Here is a 24,420-nt window from a genome sequence, read left to right as displayed (position 1 = left end):
TATTTCTTGACACAGTTTCTGAGTGCATTAATCTGCATACCTTTTTATAAGTCTGAAATGTGTCCTAGTATATTCAAAAGAAAAACCGAGTTTCCCCTTGAGTTTTCACTTCCGACCTCACCGGGATGGGGAGAAGCAGAGAACAGGCTGCTGGTATCCCCCTGGCCACATATTCCCCAGGTCACGAGTTCCGCACCCACCCTTTCAGAACTTGCTTACAGGACTAGCGCCACAGGAACGCATTGAGGGGGTCTTGGCGCATGTGGACAAGATGAAGGACTATGCTGAGCAGCTCATGGACCATGGAAGGCTGGGAGATACCAAACAACGAGACTTGCACGTGGGTGACTTCTGGCTCACAAAGACTTGATCCCAAAACAGTTTCAAGTACTGGCCCCTTGGTACCAAGGTCAGAATGGGACTACACGAGAATGCTGCAGATCCCAAATCAGAAAAAGCAGGATTGGGCTAAGATGGCAGTGATCAAGTATAAAGGCAACTGCCTCCCACCCGTTTTCATATAGTTCTTATTGGAATAATTTTCATGAACACCTGTAATAGGGTTTTATATCTTCCCCAGATGTTATCTTCAGTTCCACAACATCAATGAAAGTCATTAAACTATTTTGCCCTACCTGGCTTGGCTCAGTGGCTAGAGGTTGGCCTGCGGACTGAAGGGTCCCAGGTTTGATTCTGGTCTAGAGCGGTACCTCGGTTGCAGGCTCATCCCTGGCCCTGGTCAAGGTGCATGCAGGAGACAATCAACGTCGCTCCGTTGTCTCTCCCCCTCCCTTCCACTCTTTCTAAAAAAATCAATGGAAAAATATCCTCAGCAGAGGATTAACAAAACAATAAGTCATTAAACTTAAAATGATGAGAATCATTGATGGCTACCTCCTAGATGCCCCACAATGGGGATGGAACCCTCAACCCGGGGATGTGCCCTGACCAGAATCAGTGACCTCCTAGTTCATAAGTCAGGGATCAACCACTGACCACTGAGCCACGCCAGCCGGGCAGTCATTAAACTATTTTTTTAAATTGTGATATTTTGCCTTTTAAATAATTAAGACACTTTTATGTGCAACAATTGAAGCTTTGCAGTAATGACTACTTTCTTGTTTTTGTTAGATGTTTTACGAGTGAGTTCATAAATCTAAATTGCAATAAATCCATATTAATAAGTTTTATTAAATATTTCATGCCTAAAAATCCTTGACTTTATTTAACATTAACAGCACAGTAGATGGTGTTGACAATTTGTGGTGTGTTTTTTTATTCCTCACCTGAGGATATGATGCTTTTATTAATTTTAGAGAGAGGCAGGGGGAGAGAAACATTGATGTGAGAGAGATTGATTTTACAGAGAGGAAGGGAGGGAGGGAGCGAGGGAGAGCGAGAGAGTGAAACATTCATGTGAGAGAGATACATGCCCCAACCGGGGATCAAAACCACAACCCACATGAAGAAATAGAATATATAAGCATCTTAGAACCCCAATCCAAGTACCCTCCTTCAGTTACTTCATTCCCACTCAAGAGTAACCAAGATCCTGTTTTTGTACTTTATACATAAATGGATCCATAAAGCATATATTCTTTCGTGTCTGGCCTCTTTGGCTCAATATTAGGTTTTTGAGATCATCCAAAATCTTACATGTAGTTATAGGTCTTGCAATCTTATTGTTTTCTCTTGTGACATAATTTATCTATTTGGGTTGTTTCCAATTTTGGATATTACTAATGATGCTATGAATATTCACTGCATCTAAGTTAAAAAAATCTCAGTGGTAGCACCAGTATCCCACTGAACTATTCAGAAGGGGTGAAGAAATTTTTTTCAAGCACTTGCAAACTATAAATTAGCCCGGCTGGTGTGGATCAGTTGGTTGAGCATCATCCCATGCACTCTCAATCCACAGTAGGGGGCATGCAGGAGGCAGCTGATCGATGTTTTGCTCTCACATCAATGTTTTGTTTTCACATCAATGTTTCTATTTCTCCCTCTCCCTTTCTCTCTCTGAAATCAATAAAAACATGTTTTTTTTAAAAAACTATAAACTAAATATCTTAAAGTAAAAACTTGTGGATATCTTGGTGAAAATTAATAAAGCTGAAACCAGGATCACTACCAATACAAAATGTAAGTAGGGAATTATTCTTACTAATGCCATTTTAATTATTCTGATATCTTTCCCTAAATTAAACTCCGAATTGCAATCTCAGCATATCAAAAGAAATTCAAGTGAGAGACCTAACCCTAAATTTTATGTTTAATTATATATGGCTGCACAGGGAATATTTTTTTTAGCCATTTCTTCTCAGACCTTTACACCCCATAAAGACATGCTAGGATTAAGAATTTATACCAGTTTGTTATAAGTAAATGTATTCACAAAGTGCAACTTTCTTCAGAAAATACCAGGATTTCAAGTGCAAAGATATAAGAATGTCTAGTATTCACTGATGTCAAAATCATATTTCGGGATTTATTTAAAAAGTGGCAACAGATTCTCAAACACACAAATTACTGCCAGGAAATTACACACATGAGGGAAAGAGAACTTGTAATTTAGTTTCTAATGGGAAATTAAAATGTAGTACAAAGTAAGATATAATACAAGGGTTTAATTAAAGAAACCACCTATGAAAGAGGATAATAAAATACCATTATTTTGTTTATGTGACTAAAATATCAGAGCAGAGAATTCTGAGGGCGATTTTTAGCTCTGTTAAGACCTACTTCAGACTGCCATGCCATGCAATCGGAAATAATTATATTAACACAAACCTAAATCCTGTAATAGGTAATTTTCAACACTATGAGACACCCTATGGCTCCCCATCCTGAGTGTTGTTCTCCTTTGTTGCAAAGAGAAAAACAATAAATGCAACTTGTTCAAATACCAAAAAAAGAGAGAACTGTATGGAAGTAAGATATTTTAACAAATATGTGACACATACAAAAAGAAACAAACAAAAAGGCATGTCACAATTTCCTGAAGTCTAAAAATAACTAAATATGCCTTAATAAAAATATAAAAGGTAAGTAATAATTATTTTAAAATATTCTATTGGTTTTGCTGAATATGAAAAATATTGTTTTTATTAGTTTGAAGAAGCATTATTTTATTCATTTTATTACATCAAATTTGAAAAGAAATGACTAAATTTTAAACATTATTTAAACAAAAATATCTGCCTTATTTTAAGTCAATGCAAATTTCACTCATAACTCTATACTAGCATATTAACATTTGGGGAATTTTTGGAAAGACACATTATTACATATAAAACTGTCTTATAAGACCTTAGGAATAAGAAATGGTTCATAAAACTTTACAAATCTTCCTAAACAATGATTAATACAATGAAAATTATATATAGACTTTGATTTTTAATAAAAATTTCAATTATTTTACAATCAATTTGAAACAGAAGTAAATATGCCTCATAAATGTTTTGAGGACTAACATTCATCAGGATTACTATAGCTGTTAATACTTAAAACATACACTAGAAGAGACTATCTGGCTAGTTTTGTTCTAGAAATACTAATGAACTAATAATTAGGTTGGAAATCATGATTTAAAATCAATGACTTAGAAAATATTATATAAAAATTCAAGGAGAGAACATTGTTATGGTCAACTTATCATTATTAGTTGTAGCAGTACTGTATTTTGTACACATTTACAAATCATATTTTCAAACTGACAATGTGATTTAACTGCTTTGCTCATTAACATATGAAGATGTTGGTTGAACTTGAAACATCAAAATTGTATTTATATATACCCCAAATAGGGCAGTTTACAAGATTAAATGATTTTATTCTTAAATACCTTTTTGGAACACAAATACCTCATTTTATCTTACATCATTATAAATAAATATGATAGCTTAAAAATATTAAACTTTTTTTTTTTTTTAATGTACTTAGTCCTAAAGTTCCTTGACTTATTGCTTAGTGAAATTCTATCCCCTAGTATGGATCCTCAAGCTTTTTGGAGAAGATTCCATGGTCAACAATATGGACAATAATAATTCACTGTCACAATGTATTGGTCCTCAGGAATTCCTTCAATATGACAAATATTTACTTTACAGTTACTGCTTCTGTAGCTATAGATCCTTCCTCAGAACATCATATTATTTAGGTTCCAGAAGTTCCATCCCTCTGGTGCTTCCAATCTGTTTTCTTAAACTTGTTTAAAATATCAGCATATGAAATTTTCCACATTATTCTGGTTCAAAGGTAGAGCCACACTTTTTCTGCAGCCTAAAGTAAGTTTTTTCTTTCTTTTTTCACGGGGGAGAGGGTAAAAAGAAGAGAGATGGGCTTGATATCTTGCTAATTTGTAGGCTAGCTTCAGAGTTGCTGTGTATTTCCTGATGGAAAAGATTGCTGAAGGAATACATACCAAGAGGTGGCCGTGTTATCATATTGAGGGCAGCAGTTAACTCTTCCAGCTCAGAACAGAATAATACAATAATTTGCTAATAGTTAGGCATTTGCTATTTTATGAACATAAATATTTTATCTACTTTACAAGGTAATATTAATTAAAGATACATATAAAGTCTATGAAATTATTTGCAACAAAAATTTCACTAGCTAAAATTTCTTACTATTTCCCTTTAGGAAATATTGTACATCTGTTAGAGTACCTGATACTTGTTAAAATATCAAGTAATACAGGACAAGGTGTTATAACACAAAACAAACAGCTACGAAGCACTTTATTTTTTCCTAATTCATGTAACATTGTTTAGGACCACAAACCTATTTTAAAGGTCTCTTTCAAGCAACTTTTATGACTTAGGAATACCACTTAAAAATATTTACTGATGCTATAAATATTACTGCTTTTCTACATATTAATAATTTTAATGAATGTCATATGCATTATACCTTTTGCTCCTTTGGTCAGAAAGATAAACAGAAACTTTTAATGTTTAGATATTAAAAATGCTTTTTAAAAACACCCAAACAAATCAAATCTATATCAATGTATGTTAAAATTAGTTTTGTTATTATTAAGAATTTTAACAAGGACATACTGAAACATGTATGAGATTTAAAAATTAATTAAAAAACAAATTTAAATTTATAAATAAAAAGATTAATGGGCAAATTGAAGAAAATTTAAGCATCAGATTTAAAATATCTTCATTTCTTGCTATTCAGAAATATATTTTGTGAATAAGAATTATTTCATAAATATATATGTATAAATATAAATATAAATCTACAGGATCTACAGTGAAGAGAAATCCTTTAAAGAAAAAAATTGCACTTTTAGATTATCAGGATGTTGTCATATTTACCCTTTAAGTGAAGTGTAATGACCATTCCAGGTGCTTTTGGCACAAATTTTTAGGAGAATATCAACACAATCTTAAAAACACAATGCTTTTATATTTTATTGACTGGAATATGAAGAATCAAACAGAATTCAGAATTCTGATTAAAAAAAATCCAGATAACTGCAATTGCTTAATTAAATCCAAAAACAAAATATTGTTTTAAAAAAGCCTTAAACCTGTCTTTGTATCTGGAACACGTAAAATTTTATCAGCAACAGTTTTTCTTCAATCCTTTCAGCAAGAATTCCCAACCTTCACGCAAAGGTAACATTGTCTTTTTCTACTCACATGTGACTTAGATCACACTCCAGTATATAAGGACAAAAAATAAATGTATAATAAAAAGATTGGATAAATCAGGAGAGGCTTTTTGGTCTTGAATTCTTCACCCACTAACAATGAAGCAGCACTGTAGGCAGCCCAAAACACACCAAACAGCTTTAAAAAACAAACAAAAAAGACAAAAGGCAGCATATTAGCAAGTCAATTAACATTTTGCATATTATAGAGCAAAAATAATATTTACAATATTGTTTAAAACAACCCTGGCAACCAATGGTGGTAAACAGTAAAACTTATTGAGAATGTTTAAAACTTCCAAGAATGGCCCTAGCTGGTTTGGCTCAGTGGATAGAACACTGGCCTGTGGACTGAAAGGTCCTGGGTTCAATTCCAGTCAAGGGCACATGCCCAGGTTGTGTGGGCTTGATCCCCAGTAGGGGGCATGCAGGAGGCAGCCGATCAATGATTCTTTCTCATCATTGATGTTTCAATCTCTCTCTCCCTCTCCCTTTCTCTCTGAAATCAATAAAAATATATTTAAAAAAATAAAAATATATTAAAAATTAAACTTCTAAGAATGTTAGTCCTTGCTCTGCTCCTTGACTTCTGCAAATGAAGTGTTTTGTTATAAAACATGTCTAATCAAAAGAATCACCTAGGGTGCCTATTAAAAAGAAAATCCTGAGATTCACTCTAGTTGTGATCAATCAGAATTTCTAAGAAACAGGTCTAGTTACAAATCTTTTTAACAAGTGTCCCTCGTGATTTAAAGTAAGGCAACTTCTGGAAAAACTATTATTGGACCAAATTGCTAAAAGAAATTTGATTACTGAAAGAGAACTAATTGACTCTTCTTACACAGAAGCATTTACTTTCTTCTAAGAAGATAACAGATTAAATAAAAATTTTACACAATGTTTATTAAGTATCCCAGCATTTTCCCAGGAATAGAAATACAGGGTTAAATAAAAAGGAGGAAAAAAATAACATTTTGGTGAAGATTTTAATTAAATAAAATATACTGTGGTTTTCTAAGTATACACATATCTAATTTTAAATGATTTCCACTGGAACTTTATGTAGTACTTACTAATATAGTTACTGAAGCCATTTTACAGATTAAAATTAAAGAAAGAACTTCCAGGGTACAAATCAGGGAAAGTATGATAGAAACAGACTTGGCATAGAGCAGGGTTTCTGAACCTTGTACTACTATTGACATTTCTGGGATGGATAATTGTTGTGGGAAGGTGTTCTGTGCATTGCAGGATGTTTAGCAGTATCCCTGTCTCAACCTACTATATACCAGTAATTTTCCACCACCAATTTGTGCCACCCAAAAATGACTTGAGACATTATGAAATGTCCTTAGGGAGAAAATCGCCCTCAGTTGAGAACCACTGGTACAAGGGTAAAAAATATTGGCATACTGACTGAAAATGTATTTGAGATGGTCCAACTTTCTACTGATTTTTAAACTAAAAAAATACAACGGCAGCAGCACAGGGACGGGCTAGAAGAAATTAATGGGGGGGGGGGGGAGAGGAAACATATGTAATGCTTTCAACAATAAAGATTTTTAAAATAATCCTATATAATAAAAGGCTAATAGGCAAATTGACCGAATGGCAGAATGACTGGTTGCTATGATGTGCACTGACCACAAGGGGGCAGACACTCAACGCAAGAGCTTCTCCCTGGTGGTCAGTGCATCAGAAGCCAGGTTCATAGCTGGCTAATGCAGTGGTGGTGGCGAAAGCCTCTCCCACCTTGGGGGCAGCACTAAGGATGTCCGACTGCTGGCTTAGGCCTGCTCCCCGCGGATAGTAGGCCTAAGTCATCAGTCGGATATTCCCTGAGGGCTCCCAAACTGTGAGAGGGTGCAGGCCGGGCTGAGGGACCCCACCCTGAGTGCATGAATTTTGTGCACCGGGCCTCTAGTTAAAAAATAAAAAACAACAGCCCTAGATGGTTTGGCTCAGTGTATAGAGGTCTGTGGACTGAAAGGTCCCAGCTTCGATTCCGGTCGAGGGCACATGCCCAGGTTGTGGGCTCGATCCCCATTAGGGGGCTTGCAGGAGGCAGCCAATCAGTGGTTCTCTATCATCACTGATGTTTCTATCTCCCCCTCTCTCTCCCTTCCTCTCTGAAATCAATAAAAATATATTTAAAAAATAAAAAACAACAAAAACCACATAAATATTTTAAGCCTACAGAAAAGTACAGAAAAATATATAAAATAAAATTATGAACAAATTGCATTTGTATGTCATGTTCCAATTTTTGTTGTTATATATAAATGGTTAACAATTGGTAAGAATTATATAAATTTAATTTTTAAAAGATGAGTGGTTATAGATTAAACTGTATTTTAATGCTATAGTTAAATAATGAGAGTTCTGCAACATATTCCTCAAAATTTGGACTAAAACAAGGAACATGTACAATAACTCATTACACACAGAAGATTAAGTCATTAGGAAAACAAATTTGACAAAGAAAAATGTAAAGTTTAAAAACAATTTTATCCTAAATTTTTAATGATATAAATAAGATTTTCCATTTTATAATAATACATTCATATGCTCCAAAAAGATTATTAAGGACCAATTTTCAGTTAAATGTGATGACTAAAAATGACCAGAAGACACAGTTTTAGCAATTTTAGGTGTAGTCTCAGCAGTATTAAAACAGGCTTTAACCCAAGTTAAAAAAAAATGAGCAGGAAGTTATTCTGAATGATTCAGTAAAGTGGTATGTTCACTAAGGCTAGATAATTAAATGCCAGCATGGGTCTAACTCCTACACTATAGGAGTTTTGAACTAAGTGTTAATAATGGCAATTTAAAAAAATGTTTAGGATTAGAATGTAAAGGAAAAAAGATCTCCTTGATCTGTAAAATGTTCCAACATACAAAGGTGTTCTCAAAATATTCTTTTGCTAGAGGCCCAGTGCACGAAATTCGTGCACTCGGGGGGTGGGGGTCCCTCAGCCTGGCCTGCGCCCTCTCGCAGTCCAGGAGCCCTTGGGGGATGTGCACCTGACAGCTTAGTCCTGCTCTCCGCAGGGATCGGGCCTAAGCCAGCAGTCAGACATACTTAGCGCTGCTATGGAGGTGGGAGAGGCTCCCGCCACTGCCACTTGCTTGCCAGCCGTGAGTCTGGCTCAGGGCTTCTGGCTGAGCGGTGCTCCCCCTGTGGGAGCGCACTGACCACCAGGGTCAGCTCCCGTGTTGAGCGTCTGCTCCCTGGTGGTCAGTGTGTGTCACTGCGACCGGTCATTCCGCCATTCGATTGATTTGCATATTAGCCTTTTATTACCTAGGATAATATTTGTAATAACAACAGCTACCACTTGTATGCCTACTCTGTATCAAGCACTGTACTAGGCATTACATATACTTTAAAATCTTCATAACAGTAGTTGTTCACATTCCCATTCTGCAGAGGAGGGTAAGAAAAGTATCTCCTCTCCCCAAGGCAGACAGCAAGTAAGTGGCAGAACCAGGGTTTCAATTCAGAACTGACTGGTTCCAAAGTCCACATTCTACTCAATTTCTAATGCTTATATAATGTCAGTATTAGCCTGTAGTTACACAATTTTGAAAGAAATAATTTCTCCTATACTGGAATAAGTAATAAACTTTAAAACCAAATGTCATAAAAATTAAGTGGCACTACTTAAAAACAAATACTTTAGTGTGGAGGCTACATTAATGGCAGTTCTGAAAGTGGTGGTCTTAAAAAGTTCTATTTTCCATAAAGAAGGTAGTTAATCAGTGATTCTCTCTCATCACTGATGCTTCTCTCTTTTCTTCTCTCTTCCTCTCTGAAATCAATAAAAATTATTTTAAAAAGTAAAAAAAAATTATCTGAGTATAATATCCTCAGGCCTGATTTGTTCTGTTCTTTATCCCCCCGCCCCCCAGACATATATTATAATTTCTGATAATTAAAAGGAAAGATAAATACCATTGGTAAAATCAGTAAGATCGCTGTTCCAAAATACTATTAATTGTTTGATAAGGAGTAATGATGTTCTTAGCCAGAGAACTATTATACTTATTGGAAAATAGTAAACTACTTTTTATAATACATACTACTTACTTTTATAAGTGTAGACACCACTTCAAATGATCCAACCACCAAAAGTATAGGGGCTATTACAATGAGAGGAAGTAATGAATATCCTATAACTCCAAGAACTTGGCCATATGCAACCTGTGAATTTTTAAATTTTTAAATAAATGTCACAGAAATCTAGATATTCATTTAAACCCATATTTAACATTATATATTCTGTTATACTTTCATAATTGTGAGAATTAGGAAGAGATCATGACGTATTATACTCATCATATTTCAAATTTCATATACTGTGCTGTTTTTTTTCTATGCATACATACTATGATAAAGTTTAATTTGTAAACTAGGTAGAGTAAGAATAACAACAACTTGCCCAGCGAGCATGGTTCAGGGGTTGAGCATCGAACTATGAACCAGGAGATCACAGTTTGATTCCCAGTCAGGGCATATGCCTGGGTTGCGAGCTTGATCCCCAATGTGGGATGTGCCGAAGGCAGCTGATCAATGATTCTCTCTTATCATTGATATTTCTGTCTCTCTCCCTCTCCCTTCCTCTCTGAAATCAATAAAAATATATATTTTTTAAAAAGAGTAAAAACAACTAACAATAAAATAGAACAATTATTAACAATTCTAATCTGTAATAAAAGTTATGTGAATGTGGTCTCTCTCTGAAACTGATCTAATACCCTGGTATCCTACACTACATGACTAATAGGCAGGTGAATACTGCATGGAGGATGAATCCACTCTCTGCACAGGATGGCAGGAGATTTCATATGCTATACAGAATGGCATGCAATTTAAAACTTATGAATTGTTTATTTCTGGACTTTTCCATTTAATATTTTTGGATGGTAGTTGCTAACAGGTAACTGAAACAGCAGAAAGCAAAACGCAGATATGAGGGAACTAGGGTACTAAAACACTACCACTCTTCTCACTAACGCTTTTGTTTTGCAAAATGTTATTTTTCTTTAAAACGTATTATTTATGTTAAAGTGAATCTAGTTTAATTTTTAATTTTAAATGAATAAATATATTTTTAAAAATTTTAACATGGCAAATATGATAAATATAACCCACATTGAGAAATCTCTTTGGGGACCTGATATCAAAAACTTTGAGAATGCTGTAAAAGAGAATTGTATGCTTCCCTAAAAAGCTGTCAATTACTTATGAGTGGGATAGGATCTTTTCTTTCCATTTCCTTTCTTATAACATTATGAGTATACACAATACTAATATGTTGGTCCTCTTCAAGGAAGTAGCATAAGTTAAAAGCAATTCTGGAACAAGAAATACTTATGATGAATATAGCCACTGATGGCATCTACAGCTCAAAAATAAAGCTTACCATAAAAAAAAAAAGGCTATTTTCAAAATTAACCACTTACTTCTCCACCAAGAACTCTGGCCAGTAAGAAAATAGTTAGTGAACCAAATATCCAAATAGTTATAATCCATGATACCACCTAAGGAGGAAAAAATTCATGCAATTAATTCTTTGTACAAAATAAGCTGGGAAGTTCCTAGGAACTCAATTCCCTGTCATATAAGATACTTTGGTATACCCTATTTCAGGTCATAGAGAGTTGGTTTGGGTTCCCTGGTATCTTTACAAAACTTAATAAGAATAAAATGTGAATGTAATTTTACATTCAAATTGAAAATTTAACCCAGATGGCATGGCTCAATTGTTTGAACTGACCTACAAACCAGGAGGTCACAGTTGGATTCCCCAATCAAGACAAATGACCCGGTTGTGGCTTGATCCCCAGTGGGGGGGAGAGGGCGTGAAGGAGGCAGCTATTTGCTCTCATCATTGATATTTCTCTCTCTCCCTGACTCTCTGAAATATTTAATAAAAATATTTAAAAAAAAAGAAAATTTAGCAACGAACAATTGCATAAGGACACATCAGTACTTCAAGAACAATGATAAAAGATGACTGTAAAAAGAGAACCAAGAGCTTACTCCCAACCCCATGATTTTCACTATCCTGCAAGGAAAACTCATCCCTGACACAGGTCACCCATCTTCTTGGGAGGTCTTTAAAGTTTATATTAATCACACATTTATCCAAATAATGAATTAAAGACATTTCAGATCATTTTAACCCCTGAGACTTAGCATAATAATATATGCATACATTTCCCTCTTCTGTCTACTTGGAGTCTAGAAATAGTGACACTCCAGCAGCTACATAAGCATTCTTATTGCCCAGGTTCTGGTTTCTAAATATCATTCCCTAATAAAAGGAACTAGGATTCCTTAGAGAAATAGGTGATTCCAGGGCTGAAGCAGGTAAAAGATAAGCCCAGAACACTTCATAGAGTCAGAGGAAAGAAAGTACTCAAAAAAGGATGGGAATATGTTGAAAGGACACTAAAGCTAATCTGAAGGAGCTCCAAATGACTAAAGCTGAAACAATCTCAGGATGAGGGAGTGATTTGTGCATGTTGTGTTTTGATGATAAAGCCCCTGAGAGTAGGACAAAGTATTATATAAAAACAAATACTGGGGGGGGCGGGGGGGGACGGGGGACGGGCGGGGAGGAGCTGGGTGGAAGGAAGATATCTGTAATACTATCAACAATAAAAAATACATATATATTTAAAAAGTCAAACAAAAAGACCACAATAAATATTGATGGAATCCCTACCATCATTTATTGAAATGTCTATTTTAAGAAACAGAACTGAAAATGAGAAAAAGGTAAGAACATGATTATGAAGTTTGTGTTTTGAACTCTTCATCCCTTGGGGAAATCAGTAAGGACACAGGCAGCCCTTTGGTCACTTCTGGTCAGAAGGGATTAGTTCCATCCACTTACCCCAGTCGCTATACAAACATTAATGTTTTCTTTTCTTTTTGGTTAATCCTCACCAGAGGATACTTTTACACTGATATTTAGGGAGAGTAGAAGAGAGAGGGAAAGACAGAGATAAACACTGATGTGAGAGAAACACATCAATTGGTTGCCTCTTGCAGCTCAGACCAGGGCCCGGGCCAGGAAGGAACCTGCAACCAAGGTACGTGCCCTTGACCGGAATCGAACCCTTTGGTCCACAGTCCAACGCTCTATCCACTTAACCAAACCAGCTAGGGCCAAATATTAATATTTCCTATGTGAATGATAATGTGGAAAAGTTTGAAAAGCATTAATGTAAGGTACTTCCCACATAATTAAGAATAGTTCTATGAGCCTGGCTTTTTTTTAAAATTTCTTTATTGATTGTCCTCATCCCCCCATTCCCATCTCAAACCCCTCCCCACGCATCCCCCACCCCCCTGTTGTCTGTGACCACCGGTTAGGCTTATATGCATGCACACAAGTCCCCTGGTTGATCTCTCCCCCTCACCCCCATCCTCTCCTACCCTCCCTCCGAGGCCTGACAGTCCGATCGATGCTTCCCTGTCTCCGGGTCTGTCCTTGTTCATCAGTTTATGTTGTTCAGAGCCTGGCCTTTGTGGCTCAGTTTTTGAGCACCAATCTATGAGCCAGGAGGTCATGGTTCGATTCCTGTTCAGGACACATCCCTGGGTTGTGGGCTAGAGGGGGGCGTGCAGGAGGCAGCCGATCAATGATTTTCTCTCATCACTGATATTTCTATCTCTCTCTCCCTCTCTGAAATCAATAAACTATATATATATATATATTTTTTTTTTTTTAAATATATTTTATTGATTTTTCACAGAGAGGAAGGAAGAGGGATAGAGAGCTAGAAACATCGATGAGAGAGAGACATCGACCAGCTGCCTCCTGCACACCCCTCACCAGGGGATGTGCCCGCAACCAATGTACATGCCCTTGACCGGAATCGAACCTGGGACCTCCCAGTCCGCAGACTGACGCTCCATCCACTGAGCCAAACCGGCTTCAGCTATATATATATATTTTTAAAATAATAGTTATAGGGATGACCAATGATAAATAATGCATAGTGGTAAAGCATTTCCCAAATGTAATATCCTATGATAGTTAATATTTGGCTATCTTTAATTTTTTTAAACTCTTGAAAAATTTAGAATTTATATAAAGTAAGATATACTTACCCTAAACTGTCCGTATAATGATATCATGGAAAAGAAAAGAACAACAGCCAGAGGACCCCAAAAGTCAGGATTGTCTCTCACCACTTGTCTATTAAAACCAAGTGATGGCATTGGCATCAAAACACATCGGATTTTGTAGTAAATATCCTTCAGATCGATATCCAATTCTTCCCTATAATTGTAAAATAAAAAAATTTATAAGGCACATTTGTGAATATGGAGACATCTGTAGTAGAGCTTATATCTATATATACAAAAGACTAAGTGACTGTCCGACCGGTAGCATGACCGGTAGCTATGATGCGCACTGACCACCAGGGGGCAGACGCTCAACGCAGGAGCTGCCAAGCTGTGGTGACTTGGCAGCGGTGGTTCTTGGGTGACGCATCCGGAACCAGAGAGGAGGGAGCCCGATTCTGGGGTGCGTCACCTGAGAACCGCCCTCTCACAATCCAGGACCCCTTGGGGGATGTTGGAGAGCCGGTTTCGGCCTGATCCCCGCGGGCCAGGCCAAGGGACCCCACCTGCCAGAGGAACCCCGCTCACTCTGCAGACAACCTTCAAGCTGAGGCACTGACCCAGGTGTGGCCAGCCCCTGGGGAGGGACTGCCGGAGGTTGGCTCCAGGGTGTGCCTGACCCGTCTTGTCCAGTCCCACCCCCACCGGCCACCTTCTAATTAATTCCTTTCAATGTGCACGAATCTGTGCACTGGGCACTAGTTTAAAAATAATGGCATAGTCTCTATAGGTCAACAAAGCATTTGCATTTGAAGTACCATATTTCACTGATTCCAAGGTATACATTTTCAACATTTTAACATCTCTAAAATTGGGATGAATGTCACATTCGCTAGTGTCTTACAATTACTGTCAGGCTGAAGGGAAGCCAAGTGTTTCCAAGATCTGCCTTTCCTTTTGCCAGTTTCCTAAAGGCACTACCAATTTGGGACTTTAAATATAATTTTCTGCTTGAGACCTTTTTGGACCGTACAAATAACTCAGACTGCAATCCTATATGAGAACTGGTAAAGGGCTTACATTCTCAAGGGAAAGTTTTCTTTCAATACCCCACCCAGTGTCAAATTGAGACAAATAAACTCCCCTGCTGTCTCTTTTTGTATGTTGGGTTATTTCTCATTTATCTTTACACCAAGGAGATATCCCTTTGATGTCCTCAGCTTTATGCTGTCTTAAGCACTTTTTCTTTCTTGTTGATAAATAGAAGATAACTACACCTTATAATCCATAGTATCTTATATTTGATAAAGTATGGTATATCAACATAGAAATAAGATGTTTTAGCACTCCATCTATCAATAATTATTACAGAGAATAACTTGGTAATGCCTCGATTTTATAAAGCTATAGGTTCTTTTCAAAATTGTTAAATTCTTCAGTTTTTTTCCAAGTGATAACATAGTTATTTAAAAAAAAAAAGTAATCTCTCTATAGTCCTCAATGGTAGCTTTAGAATTTCTATACGCTTTAGAATTTCTATATGGGAGAAATTTGGGAGTGATTAATCTTTTTTTTTTGGTTAATCCTCACCCAAGGATATTTTGCCATTGGCTTTATTTAGAGAGAGAGGAAGGGAGGAGGAGAGACAGAGAAACATCATGTGAGAGACACATCGATTGGTTGCCTCCCACACGTGCCCCAATTAGGGCCAGGGATCGAGCCAGCAACCAAGGCAAGTGCCTTTAACGGGAATCGAACCCAGACTCCTTCAATCCGTGTGCTGACGCTCTATCCACTGAGCCAAACCGGCTAGGGCAATAATCTTTTTGGAAATCTTAAATGGTCTTAAACTGAATTTCCACAACAAGCAACCAAGTGGTCTGCTTTTTTACACTGCACGTTAAAAAATAAAAAGACTGTTATGTTTACTTGAGATAGCTATAGACCCAGGTAAGCCCTAACAGTTTGAAGTGTGTGTGTGCGTACGTGAAAGAGAGAAGATTATGATTCTTTTGCTTTTTGTAATATTTATTTATTTACATCCTCACCTGAAGTTATTGATTTCAGAGAGAAAGACATACACTAGAGAGAGAGAGAGAGAGAGAGAGAGAGAGAGAGAGAGATCGATGTGAGAGAAACACTGATTGGCTGCCTCCTTTATGCACCAACCTGGAACCACACCTGCAACCTAGGTATGGGCCCTGACCAGAATCAAACATGCAACCTTTAATTTCTGCAATTTAATATGTTAAAAATATTAATTCCCCTTATTTCAGTTTTAATGATTACTAATAAACTGAAAATAGCCAAAACTTTTGACCAAAAAGGTTAAGATTTTCCATATTTATCTTTAAATAATAATGAAAGACTATAATCATCCCACAAACTAACTCTAAAAATAAAACAGTACGTATTATTTTTACATACAAGAGTGGCTTGTTATCTTCAGGATCATCATCTTCAACTTCCAAAAGCCAGCCATATCCTCTTTGTCTCAGAAATGTAGTAGCTGTAGATTCTTTAATAAAATCTCCACCAAGGTTTAATTTGACATCTGGGGCTGCTATTGAACCACTGAGGTCTTAGGAGAAAAGAGGACAAAATTATAAACTAAGGAATAATGTGTGAATTTATAACTAATATAAGCATAAATTCAACTAACATAATTATCATTTGAAGACCTACTATTACATACAATCTTCATATTTTAAAGCTACAGGTATCTAAATATCATCTTTTATTTTACAAGAAAATAAAAGATGAGAAAAGTCTCATAGCTAATTAGCTGGACTGGTACCATAATCTACACCAAGCATGTCAAACTCATGTTTATTTGGCCTGTGTTAGCCTTTGAGTTTGACATGCTTGATCTACACTTATAACAATAAGTTAAAAAAAATTTATCAATGCTTATGTCTTGTTTTATTTATTTATTTATTTATTTATTTATTTATTTATTTATTATTTATTTATTTTTGGTTAATCCTCACCGAGGATTATTTTTCCCACTGATTTTTAGAGTGCAAGGGAGGGAGGGAGGAAGAGAGAGCAAGAGAGAAAAACATCAATGTGAGAGAGATACATTGATTGGTTGCCTCCTGCATGCATCCAAACTGGGCTGGGAATCAAACCTGCAACCAAGGTATGTGTTCTTGACAAATGTGAGACCCTTTGGTACATGGGCCTATGCTCTAACCATTGAAGACACTGGCCAGAGCTTATTTATTTATTTAAATTTATTGGGATGACACTGTTTAATAAAATTATACAGGTTTCAAGTGTACAATTCTATGTCACCTGTATATTGCAATGTGTGCCTACCACCTAAAATCAAATCTTCCATCACCGTATTTTTTACTCCTTTTACCCTTTACAATCTCCCAATCCACCTTTCTTCTGGTAACTACCACACTGCTGCCTGTGTCTATGAGTTTTTCTTGTTTGTTCATTTGTTGCTTTCAGAATAACTTTAAATTTTAAATGGCAGATTTATACAAAATATATCACATGATATCATCTTGCATTCCCTTCATTATTATGTATATTATACAGAACAAAGTGTATAAATTATTTTCAAAGGCTTTACATATATATACCCCCAAACCTTCAGACATAACTTATTGCCTAAAGGAAAACTATAGATAATTTTTCTCTACTTTTTAATGTATTTATTCATACATTCTTTCATTTAAATCACCAAATATTTATGTTAAGTACTTCATATGTTAAAGAGTAGTTCTGGATAAAACTAACTAGTAAGAGTTCATTGCTATTTCAGCTAACTCTTCTCTTTATATAATTACATCTTAAGTTTTGGCAAAAATAAAAGGTTTTTTAGGTCACCTCTAAAAAAGGTGAAGAGATTCAGTTTCCCAGATTACAAAATAAATTCCATTCGTAGTCTGCGCAGTAGCTTAGAGGTTAAGATAATCACATTAGTACAAATGTCACATATTCTGGTAAAAAAAAATAAAAATGGGAGAGTAAAGGACTTGCTTGAGGTCATATGGGAGTTAAGAAAAAAGACATTTGTAGGACCAGGCACTATGCACTAGTAAACAACCATCATTGTTGTTAACTAGAAGCCACATAACTGGAGTGGTACTTTAGAAAATAATTTTGGCAACAGTAAACCAAAACATTCTTTTTTATAAAAAACACACGTTTTTATTGATTTTTTAGAGGGAGGAAGGGGTAAGGATAGAGAGAAAGAAACATCGCTCACACCCCCTATAGGGGTTCAAGCCTGCAACTCGAGCATGTGCCCCGACCAGGAATCAAACCAGGGACCTCAACCACTGAGTCACACCAGCCAGGCAACCCAAAACATTCTTAACATAGACATGCCTTCTCTGGAGACCACAGACAGCACATACATATATTTTTAAAAAGCTAAATTTTAACCTAAATTTTAGGTTAGCTTTTGAGAAAAGCCATTATAATTTTGGCTAAAACTTCAATGAGTGGATCAATTATGAGTCATAACCTGGTCTGGTTGTGAGAACTCCTGCAACCATTTAATTACAATAAAATGAAGCTAAGTCCTAGCTTAGCTACTAATTAATACAGCAAATCATTAATGTCCTCTGGTCTCCAGTTTCCTATTCCTTACCAGATTTAACATTGTATGATTCTAAAAAGGTTTTATAATACAGCTTACTCAGTTAGAGATAAAATGCAAGTACTTTTGAATTTACTGTCCTTCCCTACTTAAAGTTTAAAATTATTTCTTGTAAGATGCCATCATAGAATCTTGTAAGTTAAAAAGTATTCTCTCAAAATTACTTTCTGCTTCTTTGTCTTAATCTCAGTTGAAAATGAGTTAAAATTTAACTAAAATTCCATTCCATTAGGTACAAAAAATGTTTTTCTTGACCTAACAAGAGGAAGATTTAGATCAGGAAGTCATTAGTACAGCAGTGACATTAAAGGTTTTGGAATTATGAGGCAGGAAAGACCTTAACAACTGTTTCCTGCCCTGTAGAAGGGGCTACACTTAATCTAACCCAAAAAAGGATCTATAAATTATAGTGTGAAGGAATGCTGTAATAAAGAATTGTATATGTTTAGCAGTTTGTCATAGCATGGATGCCAGAATCTCAAAAAGGCACCTTTAGCTTATAATTCTGTAGTATTTTCCATTCCATTCAAAGTGGGAAAATATCATGGACATATATGTAGGAATGCCAGCAACAGTAGTTTGACACATCCCCTAGTACCACCAAGACACAATCAGTGTGAGAACAAAACAACAGAAAAGTCCAAAAATTGGTAGTTTGCCTAACACGTTAGCAAACTAAAACAAGAATAGCATTAAAAAAAAAAAAAAGATTCCAAATCACTTCAAGAGCACAGCTGTCTTAAATTAAACCAGAGTAAGAACCAGCTAGCTTGGTTCTTAATTCTAGGATAGGTATTCAGAATTTTAAAACACTATTTTATTTTTTTTTAATTTCAGAGAGAGGAGGGGAGAGGGATAGAAACATAAATGGATCGGCTGCCTACTGAGTGAGGATTGAGCCCACAACCGGGGTATGTGCCCTGACCAGGAATCTAACCATGACCTCCTGATTCATGGGTCGGTTAGCTCAACTGGCTGGGCTAAAATACTAATTGTAAATTAGTTCTTTCTTATTACACTATATAAAATATTCTTGTTATTTTCTAAGAAATGTGTAAAGATAATAATAAATATGTGGATTTAAGAGGAAATATTCTTTGAAAAAAATCTATTGCAAAGGGAAACCTTAAAAATGTTTCCACTGCTATTTGGGCTCAGAATGAGGACATCTCAAATTTTATTGAAAGTCACCTGGGAAAACTGCAAAACAAAATTTAACAGTAATTTTCTCTCCCTTTCAATTCAAGTGTATGAATGGGTGAGGGATCTTTTCTCTGAATTTTCTATTCAGCCTGAGAACTTCACTTTGAAAGATAAGGAAGAAGTTGGTCAAGTGTAGTACCCATAATAATAAAAGCGTTATATGCTAATTAGACCAGACGGGAGGACGACCTTCTGGACGAAGCTGGGCTGCGAGGGAAGACCAGGTCTTGGGTGCCGGCAGCTGGAGGGAAGCCTGGGTCCCAGGTGCCTGCCAGCGGCCGGAGGGAAGCCTGGGTCACGGGTGCCGGAGGGAAGCCTGTGCCGGCAGCCGGGGGAAGGAAGGCCTACTCTTGCACAAATTTCGTGCATCGGGCCTCTAGTGATAGTATATTTAGGATAAGATTTACTGATCTGCCTCTAGATAAGTTCTAGATTTCTATGAAAGAAAAGTATGCTGCAGCCCTGACCGGTTTGGCTCAGTGGATAGAGCGTTGGCCTGCGGACTGAAGGGTCCCAGGTTCGATTCCGGTCAAGGGCATGTACCTGGGTTGCGGGCACATCCCCAGTAGGAGGTGTGCAAGAGGCAGCTGATCGATGTTTCTCTCTCATTGATGTTTCTAACTCTCTATCCCTCTCCCTTCCTCTCTGTAAAAAATCAATAAAATATATATTTTAAAAAAGAAAAGTATGCTGCAATGAATAATGCACATTATGTGGCCAATTGTCAACTTTTTATATATGTGAATATTTTCTTATTTAATATGCAATAAGAACAAAGACAAAAATCATCTTATTTGAAAATCCATATGTGCTTAAATCCAAACCAGAACTGAGTATTTGTGCAGAAACAAAAGAAGCACATGTTTCACAGTGAAGGAATAAATTCCCTTGTCCCATTTTAGTTATAAAACATTTTAATGCATATATAGGCCAATGAAAGATAATGATTTTATAAATTGCTAGACATCCTATATAATTAAAGCCTAATATGCTAAGTGTCCGATCATCAGTTCAACCAATCAAAGCGTAATATGCTAATGATATGCTAAGGCCGCTCAACCATTTGCTATGATATGCACTGACCACCAGAAAATAGTAGGGAGGTTACATGTACCCTTCACCCAGTTTCCCCCAAGGTATCATCTTATGTAACTACTAGAGGCCAGGTGCACGAATTCATGCATGGGTGGGGTCCCTCGGCCTGGCGGCGATTGAGGCCTATCAGGGGGCTGGCCAGGGGGAGGGACCGCAGGAGGTTGGCCGGCCCCTGATTCGTGCACGGGGGGTGGAGGGGGGTCTCCTCAGTCCGGCCTGTGCCTTCTCACAATCTGGGACCCCCAAGGGGGTCCTTAGCACTGCTACCTCCACTGCACTCGCCAGCTGTGAGCCCAAGCCTGGCTTCTGGCTGAGCAGCACTCCCTCTGTGGGAGCGCACTGACCACCAGGGGGCAGCTCCTGTGTTGAGCATCTGCTCCCTGATGGTCAGTGTGCGTCATAGCGACCATTTGTTCCTCCGTTAGGTCAATTTGCATATTAGGGTTTTATTATATAGGATATGTCCTTGGATATATAGGGAATCTATATATTCTTAAATGCTAGATGGAAAAGTCTGAATAAACCTTACAGATTTTACTTATTCCAGGTTTATTGATTTAGTATATAGTCAATACCTTAGTTCATTATATTATTCTGTCAGATTTCTTAGGTGTATTTAAGAAAGGTAATTCCTAGGGGAAGGGTGGATATGAACAGTATATACAAAAAGTAATTTGAACAAATATTAGGTTCCGATACTCAATGATAGACTTCTAAAGTCTGGGAAAATTAACATGGATATTCCTCCCTAAGCACTATGCTACAAAATTTAGATGAAACAAACCAAAATATTTTGGGTTGCTATATTTCACCAAATATAGAGGGAGTTGGGGGGCTGGGTGAAAAAGATGAAGGGATTAAGAAGTACAAATTGGTAGTTACAGAATAGTCATGGGGATATAAAGTACAGCATAGGAAATATAGTCAATAATGTTGTAATAACTCTGTATGGTGTCAGATGTACTGGAAATATAGGGGAGAACACTTTGTAAAGTATACTGTCTAACTACTATGCTGTATACCTGATACCAATCCTATCCTATATAATAAAACCCTGTGCTAAGGACCCCTAGGACAGTGGTCGGCAAACTCATTAGTCAACAGAGCCAAATATCAACAGCACAACAATTGAAATTTCTTTTGAGAGCCAAATTTTTTAAACTTAAACTTCTTCTAACGCCACTCCTTCCAAATAGACTCGCCCAGGCCGTGGTATTTTGTGGAAGAGCCACACTCAAGGGGCCAAAGAGCGGCATGTGGCTAGTGAGCCGAAATTTGCCGACCACTGCCCTAGGGGAACATCCCCCCAGGAGTCCCAGACTACCAGAGGGCTCAGGCAGGGCAGAGGGGACGCCCCCCCGCCAGGGCATGACTGTCATGCACCAGGCCTCTGGTACAAAATAATACCGAATGTAAACCGTAATTGGGAAAAAAAAAATGGATCAGCTACCTTCTTTATGATAGGTAAAATTTTTATTTTACCTTTTAAATTATAACCAACACTACACTACTACTTTTTTTTTTTAAACAATACCAATCAAAAAGCAAAATAAGGGGGTGGGGGAGGGAAAACCAGCTATATTAACTAATGCACCAGGAAACTGGATTTGAGGAAACACTACATTCTTCTCGAGACGAAAATTCCTAAAGTATAACTTTTTTGTCCTATTAGGTAGTAAGTCTGCTCACTGGAAAACCACTGGTGTATGCACAAAAGTATATTAAAACTAAAACTTGAAAATGACGAGCAGAGAAAGATTCCACTTCCCAAGTCTGGTAAGGAGCAGAGAACAGGAGGAAAACAGAGTTTCCTGTGCTGTAGAAAACTCTCTCCAGCACAACTGCTTCGTCCAAACAGTTGTCACAAGGAAATCTGCGGAAGCCATTGTCAACACCTCGCGGGGTTACAAGAAGTTTCAAATATACCTGGGTCTATTTCTCTGAATATCAGGTCAACCACTAAAAAAAAAAAAAACAGGAGGAAAACTGGGACGGTGGCAGAATATCAAATTCCATGTATTTGCAGCGCCGACTCCAAACCCAGCCAAAGTTACCGTCGGGTAAATAAGAGGAACGCTGCTCTCTCTCCTTCCATGTCCTCACCTTTGACACCTACTCTGACCAATCGCTTTTCTGAGTAACAGCAAGTCATTTCATTAAAAAAACACCTTCGAGTTCCGTGGTTCATTTGAGGTGAGCAAGTCACCCAGAACAACCTGCCCCAACGGCGTGGGGCCCGCCGGAGCGGACCGAGCGCCTCGGAAAGCGCCCACACCCTCCCTCGCCGCCCGGGCCCTCTCCGAAGGCCCCGCGGGCGCAGTCAGCTCCCGACCCGGCCACGGCCGCCTCGGCACCAGGAAGACCCCGCCGCGGAGGGCCCCGCTTCCGGCGGCGAAAGGGGACTTTCGGGGGCTCAGCCTCACCTTCCGCGTCTGCCGAGGAGACAAAGGTGAAGTCCCCGTTCGTGGGGGAATAGGCCGGGGGCGGGCCCGGCGGCTGCATCTCGCGGCCGCTGGGAGCCGGCGGCGGTGGAGGAGGCTGCGGCTGGGCCCAGGCCCCAAGGCGGCCGCGGCGCCGACCCGCACCGGCGCCCTACGGTGCAGCCCGCGAGCCGGGAAGCGCAGGCCGGAAGCGAGCCCGGGACCAGCGCGGCGCCCCCGAGAATGCCCCACCGAAGTCTCCGCCGTGGCGACGGCCCCAACACCTCGACGCCGGCGCCCTGACAGGACCATAACAGTGACAGCGCTGCGGGGATTGGCTCTTTGTAATGTGCTCTCCCATTGGCTCCCGGAGAAAGCTTCTGATTGGGCCGCCTGTTGTTGATCCCGGAAGTTTACCCAGGACAGGAAGTTCACTTCTAATTTGTGGACCACTCCGGCTTCCTCCTCCCTGCTGGCTGTTTTGTTTTCTTTAAGGCTCATATTTTCTGGCTTTTCTTTTACCTAGTTCCTTCGTTTTTGTTAACTGGGTGGGTTAAAGAATTTTAGAACTAGGGACGTTTCTAATGGTCAGTCCGGTTTAGGATCCCAAGATTTCGGGGGGGGGGGGGGGGAGGAATGGGGCAAAGGCAAGTGAAAATGCCATGAAATTGCCCATCGTTTTAAAGGTACCTTTTCTTCATTGAGCATTCATATGGTTTAGACCTTTGACCGTTTCCTAGAACTCCTATAACGTTAGTCCAACCAGTTTATTTAACCCCCCCTTCTATCCCCCCATTTTTGTTTTTATTTTTTCCTCTTTTTAAACAAAAGAAAGTAGACAGATACATGTTGATAAATGCTAACTGCCCATATTCCCACAGAGGCAGTGTAAACTGAGCCCAATATACAGAGAAAGGAGCGGGGAAAGCTAGAATTCTATGCACTAGGCGGGCCTAGCACCCTCCAGCTTCCAGCAAAGCTAATGAAATCAGGTTTTTCTTTTTTCCCACAGAACACGGTGGTGTTGGTTCCATAAAGTTTTTGTTGAGACAGGAAAAGATAAAAATATATTTGGAACAGAAAGGGGTGGAGATTATTTTCGCACTGTATTCTGTTCAAGGTAATTCCCCTCCAAATAAGATGAGAACCATGGTATAAAGGAGAGAGAAAAGAGCTTAAAAACTAGGCATTTGAGCACAAGAGGAAAAAAGAGAGAGAGAGAGAGAGACCGAAACTTGCTCCCAGGGATTGGATAAAATTTAAAAAGAAGGTTGGAATCCATCAGTGTTCCATTAGTCATCTCCTTCATTTTTCTCTCCTTTCTCCC

General features: G+C 38.0%; 1 protein-coding gene across 2 annotated transcripts; it reads right to left on the bottom strand.

Moving 5' to 3' along the window:
* Window positions 1–841: 841 nt before the first annotated feature.
* Window positions 842–23,404, bottom strand: YIPF4 (Yip1 domain family member 4). 2 transcript variants are annotated; one of them, XM_079792154.1, is made up of 7 exons: window positions 23,097–23,404; window positions 16,182–16,335; window positions 13,797–13,968; window positions 11,135–11,212; window positions 9,759–9,872; window positions 5,658–5,807; window positions 842–4,407 (listed from the first exon to the last, which is right to left on the bottom strand). In XM_079792154.1, the coding sequence occupies exons 1-6, from the start codon at window positions 23,173–23,175 to the stop codon at window positions 5,670–5,672; spliced, it is 735 nt and encodes a 244-aa protein (XP_079648280.1). In that variant the 5' UTR covers window positions 23,176–23,404; the 3' UTR covers window positions 842–4,407; window positions 5,658–5,669. The 2 variants fall into 2 exon arrangements, with proteins under 2 accessions (XP_079648280.1, XP_079648279.1); XM_079792153.1 differs by lacking the exon at window positions 842–4,407 and having other exon boundaries at window positions 5,413–5,807.
* Window positions 23,405–24,420: the final 1,016 nt, after the last annotated feature.

The sequence above is a fragment of the Cnephaeus nilssonii genome, assembly GCF_951640355.1.
Source record: "Cnephaeus nilssonii genome assembly, chromosome: 15".
Taxonomy (NCBI): domain Eukaryota; kingdom Metazoa; phylum Chordata; class Mammalia; order Chiroptera; family Vespertilionidae; genus Cnephaeus; species Cnephaeus nilssonii.
This window is presented reverse-complemented; position numbering and strand designations above follow the sequence as displayed.

Bases quoted from the DNA above. Each gene is read 5' to 3' on its own strand.
- YIPF4 (XM_079792154.1), bottom strand. From the start codon at position 23,175: ATGCAGCCGCCGGGCCCGCCCCCGGCCTATTCCCCCACGAACGGGGAC. The intron at 11,213-13,796 runs GTAAGTATATCT...TTTCCTCCTTAG, and splicing joins CATTATACGGACAGTTTAGG to GTGGTATCATGGATTATAAC. The intron at 9,873-11,134 runs GTAAGTGGTTAA...AAAAATTCACAG, and splicing joins CCAGAGTTCTTGGTGGAGAA to GTTGCATATGGCCAAGTTCT.